The sequence below is a fragment of the Penicillium brevicompactum genome (genome assembly GCF_028827555.1).
Source record: "Penicillium brevicompactum strain IBT 35665 chromosome Unknown utg000003l_segment0_segment0, whole genome shotgun sequence".
Classification (NCBI taxonomy): domain Eukaryota; kingdom Fungi; phylum Ascomycota; class Eurotiomycetes; order Eurotiales; family Aspergillaceae; genus Penicillium; species Penicillium brevicompactum.
This window is the reverse complement of record NW_026623206.1, coordinates 1,728,842-1,742,755: the sequence shown is the minus strand read 5'-3', so window position 1 is coordinate 1,742,755 and position 13,914 is coordinate 1,728,842. Positions and strand designations below refer to the sequence as shown.

Sequence of the window (13,914 nt, the reverse complement as noted above, 5' to 3'; positions counted from 1 at the left end):
GCGGGAGGTTTATGCCTCCGTACATTTGCTGAATGACGATGTACCTACCTTAAAGAAATGACAATTTCCAGATACAGAGATGAAGATGAAGATTTTGTTTAGGCGGCGTTTCAGTTCAGAGGATTTGCGCGACTACCAGGACGAGGAATGTGTGCAGGTTGTCAATTAACTGAGAATAGGGTCTGTATTGATACAGGATGCGTAAACGGTGGTATCTCATGGATTGCGATGTCAGACGGTCTCATCGCATGTCCAAATAAAAGAGCCAAGTGGCAGCGCTCGCCATGGCATTTCAAAACATAGAAACAAAAGTGCTCAGCAGCACATCAGGTGAGCGAGTCGGGTGCTGATTGAGTGTCCACAGGTGGGTTCGAGCTCGGCGATGCGAGTCATCGGAGGCACATTCACGACGATGTCATCAGGTAAGGTGCGCAACGTTACGCCCACAATGCGCCGGTATTATCGTCGTCGTCGTCGCCCCACGCCAAGACACGCCTCCATGCCACTAACTCTCTCTGTCGCTTCCTCCTCCTCCTTCATAGGTTTCTCTAATCCCCCAGGCTTGTGGCAGGAGTTCAAGACACCTTGGATGCATAGATCCCTTATGCGCCACCGACCAGCACTTGGTTGACGGGAATGTGGACTGCAGAAGCATATTAGCACGTGAATACGTGTTATCGGATACCGCGGACAAAGATCCGGGCCTTGGAAGTCATACTCAGCTTGACGAAGTAGCCAATGGCTCCCTATTCACGATGTCAGCCTGTGTCTTGCACACTCGATCCAGGGGTCGCCAGTATGATACTCACCATGACGAGGAAACCCATGCCAACAGCTTGGCTGATCTTGATGAATTCGCGCTTATCGGCTGCGCTGAATGTCAGTATTCCAGAAATTCGCATGATGAATGCCGATCAACATACGCTTGGTGCAACGGCGAACAAATTGAGTGCCTTCCCGGACAAAGTCCTTGGGAATATCGGCAAGTTCTTGGAAAGTCTCGGACATTTTTATGAATTGGAGTCGAAGAGGAAGAGGACTGGGTGGTGCAAAAAAGGATGTCAAGGAGTCAATGAGAACAGGTGGTTCTAATGGCGTTTCTGGGCCCGGGGTGGCTCGGATCATGTGATTTTCCGTCGCTGAGCTCATCGCAACACGCCGAGGTCATCGCCTCAGTGTTCCGCATCGTTCTATCTCGCCAGCTCTGGGAATTCTGCCAGTACTTATCGTCCGCAGCAACGGATTGTTCTGGTCTTACCGATACTGACTGCGCGCCTGCCCAGTTCATCTCGCGCGCATCGTTCACAGCACTATTTGAACCCATCCTCTCTGTCTCTTCCTTCTTCCCTCTTTCTTCTTCTTCCCCTTCACGCATCCCCATTCTGTGAATTCTCTGCCTTTCTGTGGCAGATATACTGCGTGTTCCATTCATCCTTTCTCTTATTTCATCTGTACCCGAGGTTCTCGGACCCATCTTCCTCTGCGTCGCTTCGCGCAAGTCTTGTCTCCATCGGAAGCATCTTACTTGATCCGCCTCGGATTTGTACGTATTGTCAGGCCTTGCTCCTCATGTCTGTTCCTCCTTTGTGCTCTCAAGGACCCTGGCCAATCTGCTTTCGTCTAATGTCTCTGCGAGAACTGAGGCACGCGAGCTCTCAGGACCTACTTCGAGAATTGCGCTTTCCCTGCACCTGATCTTCACACTGTCCATGACCATTTACCATGTTGTCTTCAATGCTAATTGATGGCGTGTGTTTTCCAGAAGTGAATCTCTCACCTTGGCTTGCTGATAAGCGGAAAGAAGAAGAAGATCAAGGGCCTGTACATACTGGCCTAATCGAACAATATTCATCTTCAGTCATTGATATTGAATACTAATCTAGTTCGCAATGGCGACCGACGACGATAACTTCGATATTGACATCTACGGCGATGGTACTTACAGTGCCAATGACGCCACTACCCAGGATGACTCTGAGCTTGCCCTCGATGTTCCTGGAAACTTGCCTGCCTCCAGCTCCGGAGCAATTGACCGGTCGGATCCCCAGTCTTCGAATGTTACCGATCAGGGTCAAGCTCAGCGCCCCGCTCCCCAAGCTCAGCCCACCCAGCCCACCCAGCCCACTCAGCAGGTGAACTCTACCTCTGGCCCTCAGCAGCAAGCCTCAACCCACGCTTTGCCTGCTCCTCCTCAGGGCACCAAGAGAAAGGAAATCGACGAACCCTCCGACCCTTCCGCAACCAATGCATTGCAACTCGGCGAGCTTGCTTGGTGGAAAACCGAAGAAGATGTGCGCGGCACGATCAACCAGGCCGGCGTCGAAAGCGAGCTCAAGGAACTGACCTTCAGCGAGCACAAGGTCAATGGAAAGAGCAAGGGGTAAGAAAAACAGTGTCATACGGACTGATAAATTACATCTAAACTAACATTCGTTGTTCAACAGTCAAGTCTACGTCAAGTTCACCACCCCTCAGGCTGCTACCGCTGCCAAGCATGCCATTGAGCAGACTGGCGAGCCAGGTCGCAAGCATACCGCGATTTACGCCAACCCCAACGTGAACCCTTACAAGACTTTGCCCAAGGACACGCCCATGCGCGCTGGTCCCAACGCTCGTGGTGGCTACCAGGGCGGTTCCAACTTCGGCCACAACAACGCTGGCAACTTCCGTGGTGGACGCGGCAACTACAACAACAACCGTGGCAACTACAACAACTACAACAACCGTGGTGGCCACAACAACTTCAACCAAATGCCATTCCAGGGCAACCCCAACCCCATGATGGGTAACTTCACCGGTGGTATGGGCGGCATGCCTAACTACGGGTTCAACAACCGCGGTGGCCACATGATGGGCAACCCGATGCGTGGCGGTCCTGGCAACCGTGGTCGTGGCGGCAACCACATGGGAGGCCACAACATGATGCCGATGGGTATGAACCCCGCAATGAACGCAATGGGCGGCATGGGCCCAATGAACATGATGCAAGGAATGGGAGCGAACATGGGTGGCAATATGGCCATGCCGGGTGAGTCATCTACGCTATAAATTACCACTTCTCTGATCTAACCTCTCCGCACAGGTCAACCACCCTTCCAGGGCGGCCCCGCCCAGCCCTTCAACCAGGGCCAAGGCCAGAACCCCGGTGCCTTCTTCAACGGGCACCAGGGTGGCCCTGGCTCTAACCCTCACGGCGCCAAGCGCAGCCGTCAGGATTAGGAGCCCCGTCGCGCCGAGCTGGGGTGGCTCCCCGGGGAAGGGACTCGGCCGTTGCTTGCCCGTCGCCTGGGCCGTTTGAGATTTTGCGTTGCTTTGGCACGTGGGAAGGGCTACTGAAGCCGAATCTTCATAGCCATCGGCGCAAAGGACAGGTTCATCAATGGAGTTAATTTATTTCTTTTTCGTTATTTTTCGCGCTCTCGAATGCTGTAGTTATTAATCTAGAGCACAGCCAGGTATACCATCGTCATACCTGTAGATTCTTTTACGTCACTTGCCCGTTCCAAGGTTATTTTGGCGTCAAGGTCGAGTATTCAAAAATTACGAAAAGAATTCCGGTAGCCCGTATACAATCATATAAGATTCGGAACGCTGTCGCCCAGGTGGGCGACTTTATGCAATAGTAGGTAATGCCCCACGTAACCGTGAAAGGGGGGGCTACTTGTAGGTAAGACCATCTGGCTAGGGTACACCTGTGAACACTGGCAGGGCACGTAGGGCTACTGTAGTGCCAATCTCCCTACCGAACTCAAGTGAATCGTCACCCACTACGCCGGCTTCGCCAGGGCTGGACGTCACTTGACCGTCACTTGGCCGTCACTTACCCGTTACAGATCCGTACGGAGTACTATGGTTGATAATAATAGTTAACGAAGGTAGTTCTAGAGAGTGTATGTTGAATTGATCCATCAAATAGCTTGCTGGATATTCACTCGCACGTCACTTGAACGTCACTTAGCCGTCGACCATAAACAGATCTGTACGGAGTACTATGATCGATAATGATAGTTAACGAAGGTAGTTCTAGAGAGTGTATGTTGAATTGATCCATCAAATAGCTTGCTGGATATTCACTCGGACGTCACTTGACTGTCACTCAGCCGTAACATAGCCGCTGGCTATAAACAGATCTATACTATGATTAATATTAACAGTGAATGAAGGTAGTTCTAGAGGGTGTGTACCTATAGACTCGATCTATCAAGTAGCTTGCTGGGCGTCACTTGGATGTGATTTGACCGTCGCTTGGCCATTGTCTATACATGGAGTGGTTTTGTTTTCAGCAATGATAATAGGTATCTAAAAGCGAGTAGTGTCATCTGAAAAGAGGGGGCTGTGGGCAAACTTATGCATATGTTGGATAAAAGAGCTATTGGATGAAACGAGTTGTATATGGGAGAAAGCTTTTCTCTGATTCTGATTCTGCTCTCAAAATGTCTCAACTTTCACTGTGAGACACTTCCTCCACTTCTAAAGCAGGCGACTGACTGGGTAGCAAATACAAAAGCATAGTAGACCAACATGTGGGCTACTATCACGTTGAACCATCTCAAATGATCTACAACATAGCCAACCTAGTTCTGTCCAACACAACATGCTGCGTTTGGCATTGTCGCAGCTTGCAGGTGATGAGTCTAAGCCAATTGATTGAGTGTAAGAATGTTAGGTCAAAAGAAGGTTGAGTAGAGCGAGATAAATGAGATCAATGGCAGTGGGCAACAAGGCAAATTGTGGTTCTCTAAGAGTGCCAATATCAATTTTACATATTTTTTTTTTGTCTGACTGAGGGTGTGTGGCATGCCAATATCTTGACCCATCCTGTTACAGTTTAGAAATAATTTAAATCCTTCTTTTTCTTGGAGACTTCTTCACAAATTGTGATGTAGATTGTTTCAAGGTTGGCTGTAAGGCTTCGCTAGATTCATGGTCGAAGATGCCTTGGCGCAGATCAGAGAGGATCAAAAGCTTCTGCTGGTGGGGTGCCTTCAGCCCTGAAGCCAAGTCCAGATCATACTCTCCAGGGGTCTTTAGGAAATCCATAGTAGCCAATCAATCCACCTAAAATAAACATTAGACACAATACAAAAACCATGGAATGAGGATGGAAGGGTTCCAATCATTTCAAAATTTCAATATGTACAAAGTAGAAGAATATGGTGTCCATGTGGGGCATAAAAAAGCCCACTACGCTCTCATATCAATTGAGCTGGCTGTCCCGCTTCTTAAAAAGACTCGTATCCAACGGAAGGCGATCTCCCAGCCAGGTTGCGCGTTGAGTATGGTTACGTTCGTCCTCCGACTCCACAGTGTTGGGGTGGAGCAACGCGCTCAAAGGACCGCGATTGATAACCAACCAGGGAACAAAAGCGCCAAATTGAGCGGGTGTGAACAGGTTCACCTCGAACATTGCCACTGGGTGAGGTCCAATAGGTCGGTCCCAGAAGCGATAGATTCGTAGCTCGGGGACTATTCTTGTCAGCGGTAGATCAGATAAGATGGGGTGAGGCCTGGTAAGATGACTCCACTCCCAGATCCCACCTGGGCAACAAGAGAGTGCTCTTACATTCTCGTCTAATGCGTTCATGTAGTGCCTGTGCGAATTTGACTTGCTCGGGGTTATTCTGATCAAAAGTATTAGTGCGAAGGGTCCTTCAAGTCTCACGGGAGTAGGCGTGCGATACTTGGAAATGGTAAATGTGAATGTCGAAGCCTCCCTCCCGACCCTTGGAAAGAGGATCGGGGAATTCGTCGTATGCTTTGCTCAGAACTCCATGCTGTGGGTTCTTCAATGATTTACCATCCTCGTTCCGCTCTCTGTGGGGTATTAGGATAGGTCGTATCGTGCACTTGGGCATGTGAGGGAGTACTTACTCGGACAATGGCTCTGGGTTCTCGTAAACTTCGAGCGGAGATGGGTACTTATAGGCAAATGGGTCTGACATGGTTGTGGTTGAGGTGGATAGAAGAGAACACGATAATGATGCTGGATATATCACCGAAGTGTAGGTATATAGTGAATAAGGAAGGTCGACGTCGTCCAAGAGTTTCAAGGTTAAGCAATCAGTTTTGAGGACAGCAGGGTAATCAACATTTATATAGCTTGGAAAGCCAATTAACAATTGATTTGTCGTCAGCAAACGTCTTTCTATCACCATCTGTCGCTCGGAGTCGGCGGAATTCCGCTCTGACAAAGCCGCGGAACGCCACTATCGGCTTAAGTAGTCACTAAACTCAGCCCTGGAAGACTTATAGCAACGGACATTGGGGAAGCACAGGGTTACTCTGCTACGTTGCGGTGTTTGATAGATCCTCAATTATGTGTTGCATTTGGATATGTAATAAACCAGTGTTTCCAAGGTTGGTAGTAATGCGAAAATAGAATATGCATGGTATCATAAAGCCTTCCAACGCCAATAACAAAGAATAGAGTCGGACTACCACGCAGCCCGAATATCAATGTGCCCATCATCGTTCACGAACTTTCCTCGATCCCACTCTCGTCCCTCGCCCTTATTCGACCATTGCACGTCCTCCGGCTTCCCCTCTCCATCTGCCCCAGTGAAGGCGGCATTATTCTTCCATTGGTGAATCGCCTCCTCGTTGATTCCTGCTGCACGTAGCCTCTCCTCTCCCTTCTGTTTCCAACGCGTGCGGTCGCGAAGCGCTTCCAGCGCCATATCCCAATCGTCGTCTTTGGTCATGAGCCCCGCAACGGGACGGCGCGAGGGTTCGCCCTCGGGATGCATGTTTTCCTCCAAATGTACATCGGTCGTCGGATCGTAGCCGGGTGCAAAATGAGCATCTATGTTACTCATATTGGGTTTGTAGGCGCCTCGTCCTCGTGAGCGGATAGGGGCTTCGTTTTTTCGGGAGGCAGTGGCCCAACGAGGTCTTCGAGGGGATCCGATTCGTCACCCGTCTCAGTGATGATTGCTTTTGGAGGCGGCGGGCTTCGGTCACGTCGAGTAGATTCAGGGCGGGAGCGACGTGGCGATGGGTCTACACGTCTTGAAGACCGAGACTTGCGACGTTCCTCAGAACGAGAACGTGAGCGCGAACGTGAACGCTTGTAGCGGTCGGATTGGCGGTCTGTTCTTCGATGGCGATGGCGATGGTGATCGGTACTTCGATCCCTGCGTGGCGAACGGCTGCGGGATTGCGATTTGGAGTAGGATCGGTCACGACGTCGCCTGGTATGCTCTCGATCTCGATCTCGATCTCTTTCCCTGCGATCGTTCCTCGCCGTCTCATGCTCTCGTGACTCCCGTCGATAGTCATCGCGTTCCCTGTGTCGGTGTTCGCCCTTCTCATGGTATTCGTCTCTTCGATGGCGTCGAGTTCGGTCGCGTTCGGTGGGAGAGCGACTTCGATATCTTCTCCGGTGTGAGCGATGATGATCATCTTTATCATCACCCCGCCGCTCATTTCGCCTATCAGATCTTCCAGCTGTACGGTCTGTCGAAGTCGAAGCTGAAGCACCTGATGCCTGTGCTTTCATCTGACGCATGCGCTCTCGCGCTTCCCTCTCTTCCTTCTGTTTGAGAGCAGTATTATGGCTATCGGTCACTTTTATAAGGTTGCGCAGGAAGCGAGTGTTGGGTTTGGGGGCGTTGCTCGCTGGCCTGTAGCTACCAGTCAACATTGTATCTTGTGTTATACATGATGTGGATTGAAAACCGACTTTGACGCAGGCATCAGAGCACTCAGACCCTGAGAGGAGTATTTCAAAGAGCTCTCTTTGGCCTCTTTGGCGAGAAGCTGCGCAACATATTCGTCGTCCATTGTGTCGCAGATTGCGGGGTTTCAGAGGCAGTCAGGGAGAATTAGCACGGTGCCCGATGCAGATAATCAAATAAGAACTGTAGTATTCAAAGCCATTCCATGCAAAGCAACATATCACACGGGATTCTCAGACGAAACGAAGATCGAGGACTGAGAGGCAAGAACAAAGCCGCTCTCAAAACGCCTGACCGCCTTTCGGGATCGGCAATCGCGATAATGTTTATCGCCCGCATTTGATTGTTATGCAGTCGCCAATCGCGGATTTTCCTCGTGCGCAAGGCTTCTGACATACGAACACACCCTCGGATTTATTCAAAATGGCAGCTACACCAGCTGAAGCATTGTCGGCCCTCCAGCAGCTCGAGCAAGATGGAGACTTGAAGAAAAGACTCACGATTGTCCGCATCAGTGAGCCCATTTCCACCGATGTGGGGAGTTCCTATGCATCACCCTCGAGAAGAGGCTCAGATATCTCGACCTCGAATCTGGAAAACCCCACTCCGTCCTCCCTGGAGGCAGATCTCTCGCATTACAAGGTGGGTGGTATCGAAGCGCTGCGCGCAGGGAAGCACGTACTCACCTTCTGTCTAGGAGCTATTTTCCAAGCTTCGATTCTCCTACGTCGAGCAAGTCACGAAAGAAAAGTTTCTGCGCTCAATTGTGGGCGACCCACCAGTGATCGTGGGACACAATGAGAACATGGAACTGGAGGCGCAAATGGCGGAGGTGAAAGCTGAACTGAAAGCGCGAAAGGAAGAAGTGCGAGTGATGATTGAACAAATGGAGCAGATGGGCCGGGATCTGGCAAGCCGTAAGTGTCGGCGCTTTTGGAACCATGAACAAACTGACTGACATGTCGGGCCATTTACAGGGTACAAGGATGTTGAACTTCAAACGACACAGCTCTCCACGCTGCCAGCCTCGATTGAGACCCTCGAGTCGACCATTGCTGGTCTTCGCGCGAAACAGGTTGCCAACATGGGCCCCTCTGATGCCAACAACCCTTCGTCCCAGAGTCTTCCTTTGCCGGCAAGTTTAGCACTGTTGGCTGAACGCGAGGCGGAGCTGGCAGCTTTGAACCGCCAATTAGCTGCTGTGCAGAACACCTTACCTCGGAAGACTCGAGAAGCCGAGGCGATTGAGAGAGAGACCAGTGTGCTCGAGCGACGCAAGTCCGACGCTGTTGCGCAAGCGCAAGAAGCACAACGCAAGAAGCAGCAGGGCGAGAGTGATGGACTAGAAGAGATGGGCCGGTGGTATCGGGGCGCGGAGGAAACACTCAAGGAGCTTGTGGGGACCACCAAGGCATGAACAAGCCTGCAGGCCACATCGAGGGCCTAGATACGACGACACGACCTCGGGAGGGACGAAAGATTGGGCTTATCTTAAGTGGGGAACGAAAAATCGGCGTTTTGAGGATCTACATAATTGTACATATATATGGGTCTGAGGGTATCTACTAGAAAGACTGCAATTGACATGAAATTGAGTTCATTGAGATCGGGTTCCAAATTGAAGCCTTCTGGCTGTTTTTGATTCATTGTATTGCATGATCGTAGAACATGAGACGCTATGATGCAGTCATTTTGAACCCCCAAAGATTGGAGGTGCCCCAAGCGAAACCCGACCGTACTCCATTTTTTAAAGATGGGGAATAATTTATTCCTCATCCTCCTCCTCCTCGGCGTCGTCACCACCGGCGGCGGCGGCGGCCTTCTTGCGGCGAACGCGACCGGGGCGGCCACCTCCGAAGGGAGAGGTGAGGGAGAAGTCAATGTGCTTCTGGGAGTCAAGACGGACCATGAACGAGGGAACGTTGACGATCTGCTTGCCGACGCGGATGTGACGCTGCTTGATGAGGACACGGGCGTGGTGGATGGACTTGGCGAGACCGAGCTTGTAGACACAGGTCTGGAGACGACGCTCAAGGAAATCCTCGACCTTCAGGGCAAGGACGTAATCGAGCTTCATGCGGCCCTCGTCGAGCACACCGATGCGGACGAGACGGCGAATGAGGGCATTTCCTTCGAACAGACGCTTGGGGTCCTTCTCGTCGAGAGTGAGGAGCTCACTGTGGAAGAAAGAGGTTAGCACATGTTTCCGTAAATTCACGAAGCGCGATCGCTCGGCGCCTCGCAAAACCAGTGTTCAATCACATACCGAGCAGCACGACGGATCTTGGACAGGGTGAGCTGGACACGCCACACCTCACGCTTGTTGCGCAGACCGAACTCGCCAACGACCTTGAGCTCAGAGTCACTATTAAAAAAGGTTAGAGATATGAACACGACATGAAAAGAAGCACGCTTCAAATCAGTGGCCGGAGAATACTGACAGACGGGCGGACTCGAAGGCTGCGATGGAATTAGCTTCAGATCTTCACAGGCACACTTTGCTCAGAATTGACTTACGGCGACGGGGGACCTTGTAGGTCTTGGAGGAGACGCGACTGCGATGGTATTAGACTCATGCGATTCAACAGCAACTGTCGATATACTCACGGGGCCATGGCTGCGGTTAATTTGGCGGAGGATGTCGACGTGAGGGAAGTTCACACAAGCCTCCACGGATAAGTTCGAAAATTCGCTAAAACCAGTGGGGCGCTGCGGCGGGCAAGCAGCCAACCACAAAATTATTAGGGCACTGACTTGCCCTAACGCCCACGTGATCTCCACCTGACTCAGCACACAAGAATCCCTATCCGAGACTATTCTACTCAAGCGCTTGGAAGTCGTCGACTAACTCACCAGCACCCACCAAAACACCGCCGTTATGCCTCACTCGTACGGTCTCCGCGCCGGCACTCGGGTACGTTTCAATTCCCTCGCGACACACGAATTTTCCCATCCTTTGGAGCAACCACCTGGACCGACACACGAACTTGGAGGAATTTGTCGGGAGCATAGCTAACGTCACGACCAACAGTATGCCTTCAGCCGTGGCTTCAAGGAGAGCGGTATGATCCGCCTTTCTACCTACATGAAGACCTACCGGTACGACTATCATTCTCGAAACCCGAACGAACGATAAGGATTGGAGACTGACGGAATTTTTTTAGTGTTGGTGACATTGTCGACCTCAAGGTTAACGGTGCCGTCCAGAAGGGGTCAGTACATCTCCGATAACATTTGCGCACTTGCCCGGACCGCCATCAGCGACTCTCCCAACATGGGCATTGCGCACGTCGAAACGAGCGAAAATCTAACAATTGAACAGTATGCCCCACAAGGTCTACCACGGTAAGACCGGTGTCGTCTACAACGTCACCAAGTCCTCCGTCGGTGTCATCCTCTACAAGAAGGTCGACAACCGCTACCTCGAGAAGCGTATCAGCGTCCGCATCGAGCACGTCCAGCACTCCCGCTCCCGCGAGGACTTCATCAAGCGTGTCAAGGAGAACGCCCTCAAGAAGCGTGAGGCCAAGGAGAAGGGTGTCCACGTCCACCTGAAGCGCCAGGCTGTCGGCCCCCGCGAGGCCCACTTCGTCAAGCAGGCCGGTAACAAGCCCGAGACCGTCGTTCCCATCGCCTACGACACCCACATTTAAAGGGACTGCGTTGGAATTGGAACGGTGTGTGCGGTTGTTAGGTGTTTACTGGGTTTTCACTCCATTTTTTGCCTAGACTGAAATGGATTTTGATGAGACGAAGCGCAAAGGGTTTCGGATGCCCTGGCACATCTCTCGCCTGTGCATAGATTCCCCTGAATGAAACAAAATCAAAAATCTCCGAGTTTTATGTCTATGATTGTCTATGATTGTTTTGCTTTACATCGCTTGTTCGGCCATTTGGCTCTAGACTTGTAGTGCAGATCACCGGCCGTTCCCCATAGTCTTGATCGAAAGTGCCAATTCTGCCTTGATGGTTCGAATTGGTGTCACTCAACCTGCCCAAAAGTGCTCTTTTGTCAATCGAGTCTAGATCGATTTGTTTCCGCGGACTCCGAAAGGACCGGTATGCTCGCGTGGACAGGTCTTCTAGCAGACAGGCCGGTATAGATTACTTCAAGGCAGGATTTTCTAATTACCACTAATACAATGAGAATAGCCTCTTGAATGCACTGATTGGCTTCACCGAGGTCCAACTGAATATGATAGATCTTCCAAGTACATCATGATTATTTGCCCCTTAGAAATGCGGCCTTCCCCAGGGGAGCGGAGGGGACCCGCAATCGAAAAAAATATCGCTCCGGAGAGATTCATCTTCCTACCTCTACTTTCAATGTACACTATTTGACCTGCCTATTTGACCTATGATGATTTAATTGGACTTCATTGCCTACCTCTACCTTCTAATCACCTTCGATAACTGTCCTCCTGACGGTTATTTCAAACGTTCCGATGACTGTCTCTCCAACAGCCCCCAGCTCTGCGCAGGCGCATCTGGGAGGCACCCCCGCCTCATTCAATAAAGAATCGATCCCACAATCGAGAGAAATGGGGGACGTCATTCCGAATCGAACACCACCAGTCAGCGAAGAGAAGCCTGAAGCGAAGCCATTCGCGCACTTCGTCGCCGGAGGGTACGTCACCGTGAAAACCGCCGCGGAAGCGGATCATCCAAGAACAATAAGAAACGGGTTCTAACGAGGTGAAACAGGTTAGGAGGAATGACCGCTGCCACTCTTACCTCGCCGCTGGACGTCTTGAAGACGCGCCTGCAATCCGATTTCTACCAGACGCAACTCCAAACGTTGCGCGCTTCGAAGCCTGCACCCGCTCCGTCCTCTAATACCCTGGTTCACCTCACCCGGACGGCGGGCATGCACTTCAGTGAAACATTCCAGATCCTCCGCTCGATACATGTTCACGAAGGGTGGCGCGCGCTGTTCAAGGGACTGGGGCCGAACCTGATCGGCGTGGTCCCGGCTCGCGCCATCAACTTCTACGTGTATGGAAACGGAAAACGGATACTGAGTGACTATTTCGGCTACCGAACCGCCGAGCAGACTCCTATGGGCATTCACCTCGCGGCAGCATCGATTGCCGGCATCGCCACGGGAACAGCGACGAACCCGATCTGGCTTGTGAAAACACGGTTACAACTGGACAAATCGAATGCGGAGCATGGGAAGAGCCGGCAATACCGCAACAGCTTCGACTGTATCAAGCAGACTGTGCGCCACGAAGGCATCAAGGGCCTCTATCGTGGCCTCTCTGCTTCCTACCTGGGAGTGACCGAGTCGTCGCTCCAGTGGGTGATGTACGAGCAAATGAAAATGTATCTTGCTCGTCGTGATGCTCTCAAGAAGTCTGATCCGGGCTACGAATACACCTCGTGGGACTCCGCGGAGCTGTGGGGTGGCCGCATCAGTGCTGCCGGTCTGGCCAAGCTGGTCGCGGCTGCGATCACTTATCCTCACGAGGTCGTGCGCACACGTCTGCGCCAGGCACCGACCGTCTCTTTGGGCAACGGCAAGGTTGAAATGAAATACACTGGTTTGGCTCAGTGCTTCAAGACTGTCTGGAAGGAGGAGGGCATGGTCGCCATGTATGGCGGCCTGACACCTCACTTGCTTCGCGTCGTGCCTTCTGCTGCGATCATGTTTGGAATGTAAGTTGTGCTGAAATGATCTTTAACGATTCGATATACTGACTCTCTCACAAGGTATGAGTTTATTCTGCGCGTTTTCGGCACGACTTCATAAACCACCTTCGGTATGCCTGAAGTCGCGACACGACTCGCAACTCTTTCGCCACTGTACAATATCTGGCTTCCTTTGCAGCTTTTTCTCCGCTCAACGTGATGGGAGACTGGCTTTCCTTTTGCGTATTTTGATTATTGTGTATAGACGGGAAAATGGCCTGCATGTCTACGGCGCACACGATTTGGGTTTACACTTCTCTCTGAACAAGCGTCTCTACTCTGACTTGCTCACACATCGGCAGAAGACGAAAAAATTCTGTTTTAATTGCGAAATCATCTTGCTTAATGTTCTTACCACTCCACTTTTATACTACATACCCTGTGCGACCCCAGAGAAGGTAGCAGAGGAAAATGAAGAATTGAACTATCAAAAAGAATGGGCAAGTTGCAATGACATAGATCTTCCGACCTACGGAGTAGCTCGGACATACATTCACCAGGGCCGCCTGCAGAATACACGCCAGACGCATACTAAGTGCCTGATCCC

General features: G+C 51.3%; 10 protein-coding genes across 10 annotated transcripts; 4 read left to right on the top strand and 6 right to left on the bottom strand.

The window, feature by feature from the left end:
• Window positions 1-602: 602 nt before the first annotated feature.
• N7506_004531 (translocon subunit SSS1) lies at window positions 603-1,008 on the bottom strand (the record flags this gene model as incomplete). Its single annotated transcript, XM_056953825.1, has 4 exons — window positions 603-643; window positions 686-746; window positions 810-868; window positions 924-1,008. The coding sequence occupies 4 exons, from the start codon at window positions 1,006-1,008 to the stop codon at window positions 603-605; spliced, it is 246 nt and encodes an 81-aa protein (XP_056812714.1).
• Window positions 1,009-1,069: 61 nt separating this feature from the next.
• Window positions 1,070-1,381, bottom strand: N7506_004530 (uncharacterized protein; the record flags this gene model as incomplete). Its single annotated transcript, XM_056953824.1, has 1 exon — window positions 1,070-1,381. One exon carries the CDS (start codon window positions 1,379-1,381, stop codon window positions 1,070-1,072), a length of 312 nt encoding a protein of 103 aa, XP_056812713.1.
• Window positions 1,382-1,889: 508 nt separating this feature from the next.
• Window positions 1,890-3,219, top strand: N7506_004529 (uncharacterized protein; the record flags this gene model as incomplete). Its single annotated transcript, XM_056953823.1, has 3 exons — window positions 1,890-2,380; window positions 2,445-3,028; window positions 3,083-3,219. The coding sequence occupies 3 exons, from the start codon at window positions 1,890-1,892 to the stop codon at window positions 3,217-3,219; spliced, it is 1,212 nt and encodes a 403-aa protein (XP_056812712.1).
• Window positions 3,220-5,197: 1,978 nt separating this feature from the next.
• On the bottom strand, window positions 5,198-5,942 carry N7506_004528 (DOPA 4,5-dioxygenase family protein; the record flags this gene model as incomplete). The annotated part of the gene is made up of 4 exons (XM_056953822.1): window positions 5,198-5,466; window positions 5,564-5,621; window positions 5,682-5,814; window positions 5,872-5,942. 4 exons carry the CDS (start codon window positions 5,940-5,942, stop codon window positions 5,198-5,200), a joined length of 531 nt encoding a protein of 176 aa, XP_056812711.1.
• Window positions 5,943-6,434: 492 nt separating this feature from the next.
• Window positions 6,435-6,815, bottom strand: N7506_004527 (uncharacterized protein; the record flags this gene model as incomplete). Its single annotated transcript, XM_056953821.1, has 1 exon — window positions 6,435-6,815. One exon carries the CDS (start codon window positions 6,813-6,815, stop codon window positions 6,435-6,437), a length of 381 nt encoding a protein of 126 aa, XP_056812710.1.
• N7506_004526 (uncharacterized protein) lies at window positions 6,812-7,782 on the bottom strand (the record flags this gene model as incomplete). The annotated part of the gene is made up of 2 exons (XM_056953820.1): window positions 6,812-7,622; window positions 7,682-7,782. The coding sequence occupies 2 exons, from the start codon at window positions 7,780-7,782 to the stop codon at window positions 6,812-6,814; spliced, it is 912 nt and encodes a 303-aa protein (XP_056812709.1).
• A 317-nt stretch (window positions 7,783-8,099) lies between these two features.
• N7506_004525 (uncharacterized protein) lies at window positions 8,100-9,093 on the top strand (the record flags this gene model as incomplete). The annotated part of the gene is made up of 3 exons (XM_056953819.1): window positions 8,100-8,318; window positions 8,374-8,593; window positions 8,654-9,093. The coding sequence occupies 3 exons, from the start codon at window positions 8,100-8,102 to the stop codon at window positions 9,091-9,093; spliced, it is 879 nt and encodes a 292-aa protein (XP_056812708.1).
• A 348-nt stretch (window positions 9,094-9,441) lies between these two features.
• Window positions 9,442-10,291, bottom strand: N7506_004524 (40S ribosomal protein uS4; the record flags this gene model as incomplete). The annotated part of the gene is made up of 5 exons (XM_056953818.1): window positions 9,442-9,853; window positions 9,943-10,041; window positions 10,118-10,136; window positions 10,194-10,231; window positions 10,284-10,291. The coding sequence occupies 5 exons, from the start codon at window positions 10,289-10,291 to the stop codon at window positions 9,442-9,444; spliced, it is 576 nt and encodes a 191-aa protein (XP_056812707.1).
• Window positions 10,292-10,544: 253 nt separating this feature from the next.
• On the top strand, window positions 10,545-11,329 carry N7506_004523 (60S ribosomal protein eL21; the record flags this gene model as incomplete). The annotated part of the gene is made up of 4 exons (XM_056953817.1): window positions 10,545-10,590; window positions 10,708-10,775; window positions 10,841-10,888; window positions 10,999-11,329. The coding sequence occupies exons 1-4, from the start codon at window positions 10,555-10,557 to the stop codon at window positions 11,327-11,329; spliced, it is 483 nt and encodes a 160-aa protein (XP_056812706.1). The 5' UTR covers window positions 10,545-10,554.
• A 792-nt stretch (window positions 11,330-12,121) lies between these two features.
• N7506_004522 (putative mitochondrial carrier protein (Rim2)) lies at window positions 12,122-13,428 on the top strand (the record flags this gene model as incomplete). The annotated part of the gene is made up of 3 exons (XM_056953816.1): window positions 12,122-12,303; window positions 12,381-13,334; window positions 13,389-13,428. The coding sequence occupies 3 exons, from the start codon at window positions 12,122-12,124 to the stop codon at window positions 13,426-13,428; spliced, it is 1,176 nt and encodes a 391-aa protein (XP_056812705.1).
• Window positions 13,429-13,914: the final 486 nt, after the last annotated feature.